Source organism: Pantherophis guttatus, chromosome 4 (genome assembly GCF_059756535.1).
Source record: "Pantherophis guttatus breed Tessera chromosome 4, ASM5975653v1, whole genome shotgun sequence".
Classification (NCBI taxonomy): Eukaryota; Metazoa; Chordata; class Lepidosauria; order Squamata; family Colubridae; genus Pantherophis; species Pantherophis guttatus.
This window is the reverse complement of record NC_142066.1, coordinates 142,101,501-142,118,264: the sequence shown is the minus strand read 5'-3', so window position 1 is coordinate 142,118,264 and position 16,764 is coordinate 142,101,501. Positions and strand designations below refer to the sequence as shown.

The following is a 16,764-nucleotide window of genomic DNA, read 5'->3' as shown; positions in this document are numbered from 1 at the left end:
TTGAATTTAGCTGTTAGATGTACAATGTCAGGCTCCTCTTGTCAAACATTAGAACTAGAAGCAATGCCAAGAGGCATTCAAGGCTGCAGACCTCTGATAAGCATGCTTATTGCACATACACCCTGCAAGCTGTTATGAAAAAATCCCAATGATTGCTATGTATCAAATTCAAGCCCTATTTATAGTGAATTCAATGTTCAAAGTGATGTTCCCTCTTTTGCTGACCATATGGTGCAAAGGGCTTAAAATATCTCACTTTTGGGCAGTTGTTACTATGATAATAAGTTAGACTGCTTGCTTCTAACTTTGCCAGGATTGATGTTCAGATATATCTTCCCCTTTTCAGCAGAAATTCAAGACAATGTATGTATGTACCGGGGTGAAATCCAGCAGGTTCTGACAGGTTCTGGAGAATCGGTAGCGGAAATTTTGAGTAGTTTGGAGAACTGGCAAATACCACCTCTTGCTGGCCCCAGAGTAGGGTGGGAATGGAGATTTTGCAATATCCTTCCCCCAGGAGTGGGGAGGGAATGGGGATTTTGCAGTATCCTTCCCCTGGAGTGGGGAGGGAATGGAGATTTTGCAGTACTTCCCTTGTTATGTCCACCAAGCCTTGCCCACCAAGCCACACCACGTCCACCAAGCCACGCTCAAGAACCGGTAGTAAAAAAATTTGGATTTCACCACTGGTATGTACCCATAATGATCAAATGGTCTAAGTTCAACTGGCAATGTCAGCCAACACCTTAACCATTACACAACATTGTAGCTTCCACATTTAATGAAGCAGTCAGTCTTTTTTTAAATAAATAAATAAATTCTGGAATCCTGTTTGTTGTATTTGTATCAAGTCTTTATACCCCATAATTCATCAGAAAGTCAGAGCACTTATCAGATCTATGAAAGACGATCATCCTTGACTTCAAGCTTGTCATCTATAAAGGCAAAAGTTGAAAGGATGAAAATTGGAATGATTTTTTTTAAAAAAACCATATTCTTAAAAAGGTGCACTGTGGAGCAGTTGAACTGTATAGAAAATGGCAAAGAGAGAGGGTACCACATAATGATGTCAGTGATCACTTGTATTTGATGTAGCCTGAACTTCACTTGTATGTTGAAATAAACAATTCTTAAAAGCGGCTGCTGAGTAAGGCTGAAATCATTTTCAGAATGACTTCAGCTGAAATCTGATGGCTTCTTGTCACTTCTGCTATAATAGATAATGTTTGGGGTTGTCACTGATCATCTCTTTCAACATTGTCCCTTTGCTCATTCTTACAGGGCAGTGGTTAAAAGGAGCAATGAATTAAGGTGGCTGTTATTTCTTATTACTTCCTTCCTAGTCATTTGCCCTCAATGAAAGAACCTTGGTGGCGCAGCAGACTAAAGTGCTGTTAAGTACCACCAGCTGCCTGCAATTACTGCAAGTTCAAATCTCACCAGGCTCAAGGTTGACTCAGCCTTCCATCCTTTCGAGGTAGGTAAAATGAGGACCCGGATTGTGGAGGCAATAAGCTGACTTTGTATATATAAAAAAAAGAACACCGCTTAGGTGTGGCCGAAAGCCCTACTAAGCAGGTATATACAAAAGTATGAAGGCTATTGCTTAACGCATTGTAAGCCGCCCTGAGTCTCCGGAGAAGGGCAGCATATAAATCGAACCAATAAATAAATGAAGGAAGGAAGGAAGGAAGGAAGGAAGGAAGGAAGAAAGAAAGGCCTAGCCATTTCTCCATTGTGGGTGGAGACAGCAGCCAGTGTGGGTTTCTTTTACCTTTTCAGAAGGTGGGCAGAGGCACTTCTTCCAGTCAGATCCTGCTCCCTCCGGCAGTTTGCAGATCCCTTCGATGGTGGCCTCTGCCCGCCTTCTGAAAAGGTAAAAGAAACCCACACTGGCTGCTGTCTCCACCCAACGAGAAGGAGCGTATCAGGTAGGACCAACACCCCTTCTATCACTTTATTCAACATGGTTAAAAATGTTATTCTCATTATCCTCTTCCAGAATCACATCCATCTATATTCACATTAGAACTGCATTCCTTTTGAGTATTAAAACAGGCACGTGTATTGACAAACAAGGGGCAGGCTGCTGCTTCTGCTTTTCTTGTGGTTGTTCGTTTTCACCGGCACCACCACCGAAAATGAGCCAAACACAGTTTGGAGAAACCTTTGAAGCAGTGGTGAAATCCAATTTTTTTACTACCGGTTCTGTGGGCATGGCTTGCAGGGATGGGTTCCACTTACCTTTACTACCAGTTCTCAGCAGGATTGCACAAGCACGATCCCTTTCCTCGCACTCACATGTGTTCTTCTGCGCATGCACAGATCACCAATGATCATGTTGTTTCAAGTGGGCGGAGCCTCCCACCAGTTTTACTACTGGTTCTATAGAACCACTGGTGGCTTGGCGGGCGTGGTGTGGCTTGGTGGGCATAGCAGGGGAAGAATATTGCAAAATCTCGATTCCCTCCCCACTCTGGGCCCAGCCAGAGGTGGTATTTGCCAATTCTCTGAACTACTCAAAATTTCCGCTACCGGTTCTCCAGAATCTGTCAGAACCTGCTGGATTTCACCCCTGCTTTGAAGGGACTGCTTTGAGGCATCTACAGTTTGTATTTGCTTTAATTTTCTGAGGAGGACTGATTAATTGATAGTAATATGCTTTGATTTTGAATGATTTGCATAGCTGGATGGGTGGATGGATAGATGGATGAATGGACAGACTGTTATTCAACAAATCTGAATATCGAGCAGAAAATATTCTGCCTCATGGCAGAATATTGAGGCAGCATTGTAGAAATACCTACCATGTCTTCTTTCTCTCATAGGCCATGCCAAACCAATCTCTTTTCAGGAACCATTTTGTTTTCTGTTGCAGTACAGCTGCTGTAATGGCTGTAGAAGTGCAAGTTGATAGGCTTCTAAGAATGTCTGCATTTTAAAAAATGCCTCCTCTTTGACCAGTTTCTTTACTGTTATTCTTGCCTTTATTTTTTGAGTGTGACACTTCAGACAGAATAAGTAGAATGATCTGTTTTGCCCCTTACATTTTCTTGGTAAAGACTGGAATCACTGAGAGCATCTTGCTTTTAACAATCTGTGGTTCTCTACAAACTATAATAATTTTCTAGTCTAGATCCTCCTTGGAATTAATTTAAAGTTTAAAGATCAATAATACTTCATCACTGAAAATTGAAAGAGCAGTGAGGAAAGAGACTAATTTGCACTTCATTGCATTTTTTTTTAGAGATATTTACATCTGGCCAAATAAACAAGTAAAGCTGTGAAATTATACAGTCAACTCATCCAAAAGGTTCATGTACCCTTTTAAGAATATGTCTTTCTGGGTAACCGGGCCCACAGCAAGTCTGTTCTCCTACACGGGAATTTCACTTTAGCCTACATGTTTTTCCTATTTTGAAATAAGACTTTTGTAATGCTTTGAAGTTTTAAATAACAATTTTGTTCCAAGCCAGAGTAAATGCAGTGTTTGAAATAATCAGTTTTTACAACTGCATTAGTTGAAAGTAACTTTAAAGAATAAAAGGAAAATGCTGATTTTCTATCTTTAATTCAATATGCCTACTTTAAAAAACTTTTCAAAAAATAAAGAAAGAAAATAAGTGTCATAAAGGGTAAATTCTTGGAGTGAGACAAGTATTGTACATAGATATAGAGATACAACCAAAAAAAAATAAGACCCATATAGTGGGTTTCCTACCCTTTGCTCCAATTGTTTCTTATTTCTACCTACAGAAAGTGAAAATAATGGTAATGTTGCTATTTGATAATGTTAAACTGGAGGTTGTCAAGAATACACTATATTTTGGAAACTCTGAATATCATTCCATAACTATGTGTTTTAACTGTTGTTTTATCTGTACTTAGTGATTGTGGCCAGAATTACAAGGATCTGTTTTATGTTCAGTAAAAGGCTTAAATAGAGCCATTGCTATGTGTAATTTTTTTTTAATGGACTACAAGAGAGCCAGATGCCTTATCGAAAAGTCTTTCAGAAAAAAATTTATTTCAAGAATGCTTTTGCCATATGGCAACAAAGGCTAATGTAATAATGGAACAAGTTCAAAACTCTTTTGGATGAACTGAACTACAAACATTGTTTCTTGGATTCTGGCTATTGTTTTTAAGAGTCACACAGTCTTGATATGAAGTTGGAGGAAGATATACTGATTGACTATAGTCAGAAACTGATTAATTTGTCTACATAAAACTTTGAATGATCCAGGTTTAACCTTATTTTGACCAGAATAGAAGGTAAAATACATTGTGTTCAAGAATCTGTGACAAAATTACACCTAATGAATTTAAATGATCTCATTCTATACATATGTTTTATCCTTATCCATTATGATTCCTGCTTGGAAAGATTGAGTTGTTTTTGGCTTCTGTATATAGCTCTAACATTACATTGTGATTTTGTTTCTATATGCATGCACAAATCCCGAAGATAAATTTGCTAGTACCAGTTGATTGTCTAATAACTCTTGAAGTTAGGACTGCTGTTCATCGTGCTATTTTTTCCGGAACAATGAATAGGAATATCCAGGTTTTTATAGTCTGAACTATTTGGCTCATATTTGGATTGAGGAAGGCTATCAAATTAAGAATTATAACATTGTTTTTCAGGTTTTGTAGAGATGTGGATTTTTTTGTTGTGGTGGTTGTGGTTGAGTTGTTAGTCATGTGCTCATTGATTTTCAACAATACACTTACAGATTGATATTCAATAAGTGCACTATTAACAAAATTCTTAAGTAGGTTATTTAGATGAGTTTTTTGAATGCTTTTACTTTTGATTGATTTTGTGCCATCAGCTTGTTGTCAGTTCTTAGCAACCACATGAATAGAGTTTCTTCATGATGACCTGTCCCTAATCTTTTTTTTTTTTTAAAGTTCTTCTAATGGTGCATTCATAATCCTGTCTGCTTCTTTCATCTTTCCCAAAATTAGAGACTTCTCTGAGAGCTAGGTCTTTGCATAATGTGTCCAGAGCAAGATAATTTGAATCTGGTCATTTGTACTTCGAGTTACTACTTTGGGTTAATGTGTTCAATAATATTTTTCATGTCTGTTCATGATAGTCTCAGAAGTCTTCTTGAACACCAAAGTTCAAAAGCATCAATATACTTCCAATCCTTTTTTTTTTTTTTCAAAGATCAATTTTTGGTTTCACAGAGTGTCACAGAGAATATCATTCTTGCACAATTCTCATTGCTGTAGGTATAGAAACATCATAGTATTTTAATATCATTCCCAAGGCCTTTATGACTTTGTTTAGCTATTCTCATTGAACGTGGGTCCGGTGGTCCTCTTCCATGGGGAGTGCTCTTCCGATGACGTCGGATCGGGTCTGCTAGCTGAGAAGCTCCTCCCTTCCTGTAGCCTCCCAGCTTTCAGACTCGATCCGATTTGGATCAAGTCACGGTTTGAGCTGCTCCATAACTTTGGAAGTATTATAACTCTAATTGGATATTCTAAATTGATCCCTGCCTTCCAGCTAATTGGACTTTTAAATTGTTGCCTGCCTGATTCCCCCGGGGGGGGGGGGGGGATATTTCCCAGCGAGCAAGGTTTCATCCCGAGGCCGCTGAGGACTGATCGAGGTGAGTTAAGCTCCCTCGAGGTGGAGATTTCTCTGGCAGCGAGAGGGGTTAAACTCCCTATGCCGCTGCAGCAGCCCTCAGGCAGGGATTAGGTGGTTGCTTCCCCGCCGCCGCACCGGCTTCAGAAGGGGCGGGGAAGGCGGAGCCTCCACTGCTCCGTTGGGCTGCATCGCGCCGGAAGGCGCAGGAGCTGGGAGCCTTTCCCTCGGGCCTAATCGCCCCATTCTCCTCCGGCTCTCCTTTCAGCTCCGGCAGGACCGCAGGCAGGGCGATTTTTCCTGCCTGTTCAGCAGCGATTTGGCGCCCCCTGGGCTTTCGCCCACGCGCCTGGAGGGAATTGCAAAGGAGACAGCACAGTCTAATTGGAACTCATTGCTGCCAAAGTAAGTTTCTCCCTGCGGGGGGGGGATTAACTAAGGATCATCCTCCCCTCCTGGATTAATTGTTCTATTTGCCCTTTCTTCGGCAGACGGCTTGCAGCCTTCCTAGGCCTCTCCAGGGATCCCTGCTCACCTCGTGGCAGCCGCCATTTTGGCCTTTCTGCTCCCTCCGCCATTTTGCATTTCTGCGAGGTCTGGGCCTCTTTCTACAATGGCTCCCACCAGACAGTCTAAGACTAAGAGACAGGGCCCTTCTTTGGACCAACCTGGAACTTCAGCTGAGGTTCCTACAAAAAAGACTAAAAAATCCTCCTCCAAATCTTCTGAATCTAGATCAAGGGAGGAGATGAGGCTGCACCAGGCAATTGAACGTTCAATACAAAAGGCCCTCAAGGAGGCCTCTATTAAGGAAGCTGAGGCCTCAGCCTCTATCCCTGCTTGGGCCTCCTCTCCTGTGAGACCTGAACCCATTGCCCAGGCCTTGCCTCCAGCCTTATCCCCGGATGGGGATGGGGCTTCTGTTCAGCCACAGCAACAAGTTAATGAATCTCTCTTTGGGAATCAAGAAGAGGAGCCCTCTAGGGCTCAATCCCCGGGGGGGGGGCAGGGTTTCTCCTTCCCCAGTCCTGCAGAGTTCTGATAACCAAGGGCAGGGGCCTGTAATTTCCCCAGATTTGGTGGCTTATATCCATCAGGCCATTCAGCAAGGCATTCAGGCCGACAGACAGCGCAGAACAGCCTCATGGGTTTCTGATTCACCCTCTCACATAGATGTGGAAGGTTCAGGTCTTATGTCAGATAGGGTTCAACCCCCTGCCAGAGCTCATTCATCAGCTTCTTCTGTCCAAGGTTCTCTCACCGGTGAGGAGGTTAAGGACACTGAGTTGTCTGATGATGAAGACTTAACCCCAGACCAACCTTCTTTCATAGGCCTATTCAAACCTCAATTGTTCAGGTCCTTATTGCACAAAGCTAAGTTAACGACTGGTTTAGGAACACCCCGCCCTAATCCGGCTGGGGAGGGAACTTCTTCAGTGCCTCTGTTTGAGGAACCTCTCATTGAAACCGAAGAGATCCCAGGCCCCAAATTGTTCCGGGATGTCCTCACTAAGCAATGGCTTGCCCCTGCTTCGGGGCCTAGACCCAATGCGTTGGACAAGCGCATTTATAATATGGCCCCGGAGTTTTCCTCCCTTCTGCAGGTGCCCTCGGTGGATGCTCCGGTTGCCGCCCTTTCGACCTCTTCGTATACTGCGGGCCCTCCAGAGGAGAACCTCCGGCCGGAGGAACGCCGTCTGGAGCACGTGTTGGTCAAGTCTCACCAGGCTTCTGCATGGGCCGTCAGATCCTCAATGGCTGCTTCCTTCTTTAACCGAGCGTCCATTCTTTGGCTCAAGCAACTGCAGGAACGTCTTCCAGTGTCTGACTTACGCTCTCAGCAGGACATTACTAAGGTACTGGCAGCTTTAGAGTTTTCGGCCGACGCCACCTTGAATTCATCCAGGTTCACGGCCAAGGCCATTGGGGCAACTATCACGGCCCGTAGACTTTCCTGGCTCAGACAATGGCAGGCAGACGCCAAATCTAAATGGCGTCTGGCGACATCCCCGTTTGAAGGCCCCTTCCTATTCGGGGCTCCATTGGAACCTCTCCTAGCAGAATCTAGGGACAAGCGTAAATACTTACCTTCCATGTCTCGTAGGTCGGGACAAAGATTCCTCCCCTCTTCCTCCTCCTCCTCCTTTCGTCCCTTTCGAGGGCCAGAAGGATTCTCCTTTCCTCGACAAGGTCAGAGGTCCTTTCCATCCAGACAATTCCGCCCCTCCGAGCGTCAGGGGTTCCAATCTCAGCAGGGCCAATCTAGGCGCCCCTTCCGTGGGGATCGTGGGCGCTCCGCCCGCAGATCCCGCTGACGGTTCGTCCAGCCTTCCCATCGGAGGCCGCCTGGCCCTGTTTGCCAGCCAATGGGAGGCCACATCCTCGGACGCCTGGGTCAGGGAGACTGTCAGGGTGGGCCTCTCCCTCAAATTTCTCTCCACACCCCCGACCCGATTTCTCAAATGCCCTTTCTCTCGGGATCGGGCTCGTCGGCTCCTGATGGTATCGGCCATTCAACATCTTCTCGAGATTCAGGCCATCGAACCGGTACCTCAGGAGCTGCGCGGACAAGGCTTTTACTCCCGCCTGTTCGTCATCCAGAAGTCGTCGGGGGGTTGGAGGGCAATTCTAGACCTCAAATCCCTGAACCGACGGATCCGATACCGTCGGTTCAAAATGCAGTCCCTCAGCTCCATCTTGGAGGGTATCAGGCCCGGGGACCATCTGTCCTCAATAGATCTGATGGAGGCTTACCTCCACGTTCCAGTCCACACGGCCTTCAGGCAGTTCCTCCGCTTCTGTTATGCGGGTCGTCATTATCAATATCGAGCCCTCCCATTCGGCCTATCCTCGGCTCCCCGAGTTTTTACAAAAATCATGGCCGCGCTAGTGGGCTACCTCCGGACTCTTCCAGTAAGGATCCAGGCCTATCTGGACGATCTCCTCATCCAGTCGACTTCGGAGGATCTAGCGCGCCAGGACTTGGACACCATCCTCCAGGTCCTGGAGAGCCACGGGTTTTCCGTCAACATGGCCAAGAGCCATTTGATACCCACGACTCGCATACAGCACCTGGGAGCCATCATAGATTCGGTGGAAGGCAAGGTTTATCTTTCCCAGGACCGCCTGTCCAGCCTGCGGTCACTGGTCAGGTCAGTGTCGTCAGGGAGACCAGTCTCCCTGGCAGCCCTGTCCAAGCTCCTGGGAAAGATGGTCTCCTGCATTGGGATCATCCCTTGGGCGCATCTCCACTGCAGGGATCTGCAGTGGTTTCTGATCCCGTTCCAAAAACGTCATCTAGGGACTTCCGACCGCAAGGTCCTCCTTCCCCACAAAGTTCTCCTCTCCCTCCAGTGGTGGTCTTCAGCAGCAGTCCTCAAGGGGAGGGAGTTCAGGGTGTCCCAATTCCTTATTCTGACTACAGATGCCAGTCTCCTGGGCTGGGGGGCCCACCTGTCCTCGTCCATGGCCCAGGGGCGCTGGTCCCAGTCAGATCTGACACACAATATAAACTGGTTGGAACTTCGGGCCATCCACCTGGCCCTTCGGATCTTCCAGGATCAGGTGTCAGACAAACACGTATTGGTACGGACGGACAACGTAGCCGCCAAGGCTCATGTAAACCGCCTGGGGGGGACCCGGTCTCGCCACCTCATGCAGGAGGCCGAGAGTCTGGGAGCCTGGGCGGAGTCTCACCTGAGGTCCCTCCGGGCATCTCACATATCGGGCGTGACGAACACCCAGGCGGACTGGCTCAGTCGGGAGTCAGTGGACCAAGGGGAGTGGGCCCTCGACCCGGGCCTGTTTCGGATGATCACCGACCGCCTGGGCCTCCCGGTGGTGGATCTGTTCGCTACTCGGGCCAATCGCCAGACAGAGAGATTCTTCTCTCGCTACCCGGAGCCGGGGGCGGAGGCAGTGGACGCAATACACAGCAGCTGGCCGGCCGGCCTCCTCTATGCCTTTCCGCCTCTGCCTCTCATTCCCAAAGTCATCAGAAAGATGCTGTTCCTCCGGGCGGAGCTCCTGTTGATTGCCCCGTTCTGGCCCCGTCGGCCATGGTTCGCGGACCTCCAAGCCCTGTCCGTCCGTCATCCCTGGCATCTTCCTCGAGACAAAGTGACTCTTCGTCAAGGGCCGTTACTGCACCCGGATCCGGCGTGGCTTCAGCTAACCGCCTGGCGGTTGAGCGGAGCTTGCTGAAGAAGTCCAAGATTCCTTCTCGGGTCGCCAACACTATCCAAGCGGCTCGACGCTCGTCAACAACACGGATTTACGACTCCACCTGGCGCTCCTTTGTGTCATGGTGCAACCGTCGCTCCATCGTCCCTACGTCGGCCTCCACGGTACAGGTACTGGTGTTTTTGCAGGACGGCTTTGAGGCAGGCCTGGCCCCTAACACGCTCCGTCGGCAGGTCTCCGCCCTATCCACCATTTTGTGTTGCGGTTCTAGACATTCCCTCTCGAGTCGTTCCCTCATCCGCCTCTTCCTCAGGGGGGCTTCCAACCTTCGCCCGGGGTCTATCCACAGATATCCCTCCTGGGATTTGCCCTTAGTGCTAGACGCCCTCACGAAGGCTCCCTTCGAGCCCCTAAGGTCAGTGGGCCTACGTTTCCTGTCTTATAAGGTCGCCTTCCTACTGGCCATAACCTCGGCCAGGCGGATTTCAGAGTTGGCAGCCCTCTCCATCAGGGCTGATCTCTGCGTTTTTCATCCTGACCGGGTGGTACTTAGGTTGGACCCCACGTTCCTCCCTAAGGTGAATTCCCCTTACCACAGGGCACAGGAACTAGTCCTTCCAAATTTTTGTCCACGTCCTAGCCTGCCCTTAGAACGAGCCTGGCACTCCCTGGACGTGAGGAGAGCCCTTCGGATCTACATCCATCGGACATCTGACTTTCGGAGATCAGAATCCCTTCTAGTCTCCTTCCAGCCATCTAGTATGGGCCAAAAAGTCTCATCCATTACAGTGGGGCGTTGGATTAGGGCCACCATAGCCACGGCTTACGGGTCCCAGGCCTTGCCAGTTCCACCCAGGATCACGGCCCATTCCACCCGCAGTGCGGCCACTTCGGCCGCCTGGGCCACCCAAGCCTCCTTGGAGGAAATCTGCCGGGCTGCGGCCTGGTCGTCCCCTACCCCGTTCATTAGGCATTATCGACTAGACCAGTTTGCATCTGCGGATGCAGCATTTGGGCGTAGGGTACTCCAACAGGTCCTCCAGCGGACCTCCTCATCGGCCAGGGCAACTCCCTCCCTATAGTTTCACGCTTTGGTATGTCCCATGGAAGAGGACCACCGGACCCACGTTCAATGAGAATGGGCTTTGCCTTACCTGAAAGCCCTTTCTGATTGCGGTGGGTCCGGTGGTCCGCCCCGCCCTGTTATGCCCAGGGCCGATTCGGCGGGGTTCTGGTGTCCTGTTTCCTTTCTTGCAGCTCACCGTGTAGGTCTGCTACAAATCGAATCTCATCAGAAAGCTGGGAGGCTACAGGAAGGGAGGAGCTTCTCAGCTAGCAGACCCGATCCGACGTCATCGGAAGAGCACTCCCCATGGAAGAGGACCACCGGACCCACCGCAATCAGAAAGGGCTTTCAGGTAAGGCAAAGCCCATTCTCATCCTTCTGGATCATCAAAAAATGTAGGTGTAATACATTAAAATGTATAATTAACTCCATAACTCTATTTCAGATGGTTTCTGATCCTACCCATTCAATGAGGCATACTAGTGATTTTTGGTTTATTTGCATGTAGCTATAGTTCTGTCATGGCTTACTGAAATTTGAGAATGTTTAGATTGGCCCATATCAGGAAAATGATAGATTCAGTTGATTTCCTTATGAATTTTTAATATTTTCTCCTGAATGCTTGTTACTTGTTGATGTTTCATGATTTCCATTATATATCATTAAAATCTGGCTATATTGGAAATGTGCAATTTATAAATATGATAAATGTACTTCTAACAGGAGATATGTTATAGCATATTGTTACTTATTTATAATTCAAATGTATGTAGCTACCCATCTTAATAAAACGGACAACTATATACAAACAAAACAGATTAAAAAAAGATGCTGGGTAAAAAAGAAAAATCTCAATCGACACAGGGCAAAAATACAGAGTTTCATTAGTATTCTATCATAAATCTTAAGGACAATTACTGAGCACCCTTTTCGTCTTTATAGAACCATACAGGTTCCTTGACTTTTTGAGAAGCTTAGAATAAATAGATTAAGCAGTAGAGGATCATTGGCAAAAATCATTGGGAATCTTTGACATCATCACAAACATCCAGAATTTTCTGTGGAATGTCTTAGTGGTTAGCAACCCATGGCTTCCACTACAATAGAAAATGATAATGATAATGCCACACACAAAAAATGTTATCCAGATGAGAATTTAAGGTCTTATCTTGAATAGCTATGTAGATTATATGGGCATAAGCTATATGGGAGAGCTCATTTTTATCTTATTAATAACTGCAGAATGATGGTGAGTCCCACAACCCGAACCCTTATTAATAGCATATGAGGATCAATCTGGTAAGACTATCTGTGGGCAGGAATAAAATTTAGAAATTTTAGATAAATCATGCTAAAATAAACAGAAGCAGCTGCAGTAATAATGAACAGGTCATGTCATGGAAATATCACAATAGCACACTTGCATGTAAACCATGACAATAGTGAAAAAATGTAATCATGCTCTTCTGACCCAGCTCCCTAAACATGACAAATCCCCTGATGTGAACTCAAAAGTTTCCTTTTTATTAGAAATGTCAGCAAAAAAATTCTCTCGCAGGCTAATAAGTCCGTCCATCCGGAAGATGAATAGTTGTCTGCCACATCTATTCATTTCCACCCCCTGCCTTTTATCCCCAGAGCTAAGATGGGGCTTCGCTAGCAGCAGTGGCTCTTCCTTCCCCAGGATCGGTCTACAGCTTCCCCCTCGGAGCTCTCAGGTTGCCCTGATGCTGACCTTGACTCCCACCCCTTCTCCTCCTCTGATTTGGCTGCTGGACTCTCACAAATTATCCACCAAGAGACACATAGTCAAAAACAATATCTACATATTGTGCAAAAGAGACAATAAAGAAGCCAAAAAGGGAATGAATGACCAAAAGTTCTCCTCATCAGCAATCAACATCCAGATGTGAATTAATCCAAAATTAACATCAGATCAACAATCAAGAAGTCAGCAATACACCAAGGAGATGTCAAACAAACTAACAATAAACAGTCCAACCAAAGAACCTCCAACACTGACAGGGCCAACCATTAGAATATAAACGGAAAGGCAACCCTACTCCTTACTAGCATTGATAATGATATCTAGTTGGGTAATAAAATGTCTGCAAGAAAGCAATAAGCTCAGAGAGCACTCATATCTGAAGTAGGACCCCATATCTGAAATACAGGAACTGAAAATGCTGATTTTGGAGGCAGGGGATGCAAATAAACAGAGAAAACTTAGATTTCTTGCTCTAACTGGATAACCTGTAGATATAGTGGAGCTCTCAACATTATGAGCCAGTCTCTAGAAAAACCTACTACGAATTCTGGAACTTGAAAGTCATCAGGAGGGTGCCTGATTAAGAATGTTCTTTTAAAAGATGCTGGAGATTTGTAGGCAGCTATCTGAAGCAGCTTGTGATCATCAGCACTAAGCCTGCTGATAAACATTTTTCCTTTCTTAATTGTGAAAGCACTCGTTGGCGGTATATTTCCATTTTCGGCAACAACACTAGAATTCATTCTAAAGTAGTGATTGAAATCACGAAGTTCCAAAGAGATTAAAGGACCAACAGAGTTATTAAAGAAGGTGGGTATGGAATCCCATAAAATAAAAAGCTTGGAAAGCTCTCTCTGCTTTCATCTGATACGTAAAGCTTGGTAATGTATCCAAGAGAAAATAAGTGAAAATGCTCATAAATAGCCAAATCTCTATCAGGCCTGTCATATTAAAACCTGCAAATGGATTTTATGTGTCACCTTTTATTTCACTTTAAAAAAAAAAAAGCACGAATAGTTTCTTTGATCGCAGATATTAAATTTCACAGTGTAGAGTGGTTTAATTTTCTTTCAGTTTGGAATGATTGTCAGTGGCAGTATTAGTATTATAAAACACATTTTAAGCTATTCTTTCTGCAAGAAGAAAATTGGAGCTCTTCCACAATCTGGAAATTAGATATTTCTATTTTAGCAGTGGATTGTGAAAGATGGAAACTTCAGGATTCTTGTCTCTAATAACATTATTTGGAAAAGGATATACAGTCCTCTTGCTTTTAAGATTGTAGGAAAGGTTTTCCTTTCAGTATCAGCATTGTTAGGATATGTTTTGATGGAAAAAAGAAAGAAAACTTCCTCAGTACCACAGATTTTTATTCAGAAACTAGCAGTTAGAGATTGTTTTTAACTAATTAGAAACTCTCCAATTCTTTTTCACGTATAGGTAGTCCTTGATTTACAACCATTTGATTAGTGGCTGTTCTAAGTTACAACAGGACTAAAAAAAGTTATTTAAGACCAGTTTTCACGCAATATTGCAGCATCTCCTTAGCCACATGATCAAAAGTCAAGCGCTTGGCAACTGTCATGTATTAATGACAATTGTACTGTCCCAGGTTGATGTGATCATCATTTTGTAACCTTCCCAGCCGGCTTTCGACAAGCAAAGCCAAATTTGCTTAACAACAGCAGGATTAGTTTAACTAAACAGAGATTAGCTTAGCAACTGTGGCAAAAAAAAAAAAGTCATAAAATGGGGCAAAACTTACTTATCAACTGCCTTGCTTAGCAATAGAAATTTTGGGTTTATTGTGGTTGTGAGTCGACAATTACCTGTATGTATTTTTAGTTGGATAATGTTTTCTAAGATACTTTATATGCTGTTTTTTGTGGGAAAGCAGGATACAAATTTAACAACAATAACAAATGCTCCTAAATGTCATAAATATTTCCTGGCTAAATATAAAACCCATGAATGTTAATGGGTAAATAATTTGTAACCTTCAGAATATAAACCTTTATAAACCTGGAGGCCGTGCGGATCTGGATGGGGAGAAACAAGCTCAGACTGAACCCCTCCAAGACCGAGTAGCTGTGGCTTCCGGCATCCTGGTATAGTCAGCTGGTACCATCACTGACAATTGGGGATGAGATCTTGCTCCCCATAGAGAGGGCCCGCAACTTGGGTGTCCTCCTGGATTCACGGCTATCTTTAGAAGATCATTTGATGGCCGTGGCCAGGGGTGCCTTTTATCAGGTTCGCCTGATCCGCCAGTTGCGTCCCTTTCTGGATCAGGACGCTTTGCGCACGGTCACTCATGCCCTAGTTAACTCCCGTATGGACTACTGTAATGCTCTCTACATGGGGCACCCCTTGAAAAGCACCCGGAGGCTCCAACTGGTCCAGAACGTAGCCGCATGGGTGATATGGGCGCAGCTCGTTACACCTATGTAACACCTCTCCTACATGAGCTGCACTGGCTCCCGGTGGTCTTTTGGGTGCGATTCAAGGTGTTAGTTATCACCTTTAAAGCGCTCCATGGCTTAGGACCTGGGTACCTACGAGACCGTCTTTTGCCACCAATAGCCTCCCACCAACCAGTTCGTTCTCACAGGGAGGGACTACTCAGGGTACCATCAGTCAAATTATGCCGACTGGTGACTCCCAGGGGGAGGGCCTTCTCTGTGAGGACTCCAACCCTTTGGAATGAACTGCCCCCTGAGATACGAAATATCCCTGATCTCTGTGCTTTCCGCTGTGCCCTCAAAACCCTGATGTTCCAACAAGCGGGGCTAAACATATGAACATGTAAATGTTTTTAAAATATTATCTAATTTTAGGTTCTATTTAATTGGACCAAACTATGTTATAATAATAATTTTAATTAGCAATTTTATGATGTTTGTGTATCTATATTTTTCTTGACTGTACACCGCCTTGAGTCCTACGGGAGAAAGGCGGTATAGAAATATAATAATAAATAAACAAACAAACAAACAAACAAACAAACAAACAAACAAACAAACAAACAAACAAACAAATAAATAAATAAATGTATGTTTCAAGCTTTTTCTGCAGTCAAAGATCTCCCTGAGAATAAGATATACAGTTTTTATTTTATATGAAATAAACATCAAACTAAGCATATCTCATAAGTTTCTTCATATTTGATAAGTCTTTTGGCTGTTGCTTCCAGTATACAAGTTATCCCTGGCTTAGAGACATTTCATTTAGCAATTGTTTGATGGCACTGAAAAAATGTGACTTATAACTGATCCTTGCATTTAGAACTGTAACAGCATCTACCAGTTGCATGATCAAAATTTGGGAGCTTGGGAATTGGCATGTATTTATGATGGCTGCAAATATCATGTGATCATTATTTGTGATCTTCCCAGCCAGCAAGCAAAGTCAGTGGAGGAAGCTTAATTGGCTTAATGATCAACTGATTCACATAACAATTACAGTGATGCATTTAATAACTGTGGCAAAAATAATAATATTGGCTTACTTCAAAACTTAACGCATTGCTTAACGCATTGTAAGCCGCCCTGAGTCTTCGGAGAAGGGCGGCATATAAATCAAATTAAAAAAAAAAAAAAAACTGCCTTGTTTTAGCATTAGAATTTCTGGTCTCCCTTTGTGACCATAAATTGAGGTATAGTAACCTCTTGATGTATTGGAACACATTTGGAATATTTTTTTAATATTGTCATCTTGTTCTATTCTGTATCTTTAAATTACATAACAGTACATGGATTTAATCTGGAACTCTGCAAATCATTTTGAATTTGAAACATTTGAGTTTGAAACATCTTGAATTTGAAACAGCCTATTTTAAATATGAAATAATTAAAAAAACAGCTCCCGTGAACATTTTTCAGCCATTTTGAAGGAAGCTCCATAAAATGATTGAAACAGTCTGTTTCCTACTTGAAAAATTAGAATTAATTTTTAATTTTTAATTAATTAGTATTAATATTTTTGTAGGATCCGTTTTAAGTTATATATTACATTAAAAAGAAATACCTATCTTAATATAGAAGCTTAAAGAGGAATCATGATGAAAAAATTTAGCAGTAAATACTGTTCTGATCGCATGAAAGGCATTTTGGCTTTTCTAACTTATTTAATATTTAATGCTCCAGA

At 44.2% G+C, this 16,764-nt stretch overlaps 2 protein-coding genes across 19 annotated transcripts in view; both read left to right on the top strand.

Annotated features, from left to right (window-relative positions):
* The window catches only part of PARD3 (par-3 family cell polarity regulator), a 650,052-nt gene that overhangs the window by 342,153 nt on the left and 291,135 nt on the right, over positions 1 to 16,764 (top strand). The gene's annotated exons all lie outside the window — the stretch shown is intronic.
* On the top strand, positions 7,969 to 11,203 carry LOC148114377 (uncharacterized). The gene is made up of 2 exons (XM_087893021.1): positions 7,969 to 9,954; positions 11,042 to 11,203. The coding sequence occupies exons 1-2, from the start codon at positions 7,969 to 7,971 to the stop codon at positions 11,051 to 11,053; spliced, it is 1,998 nt and encodes a 665-aa protein (XP_087749147.1). The 3' UTR covers positions 11,054 to 11,203.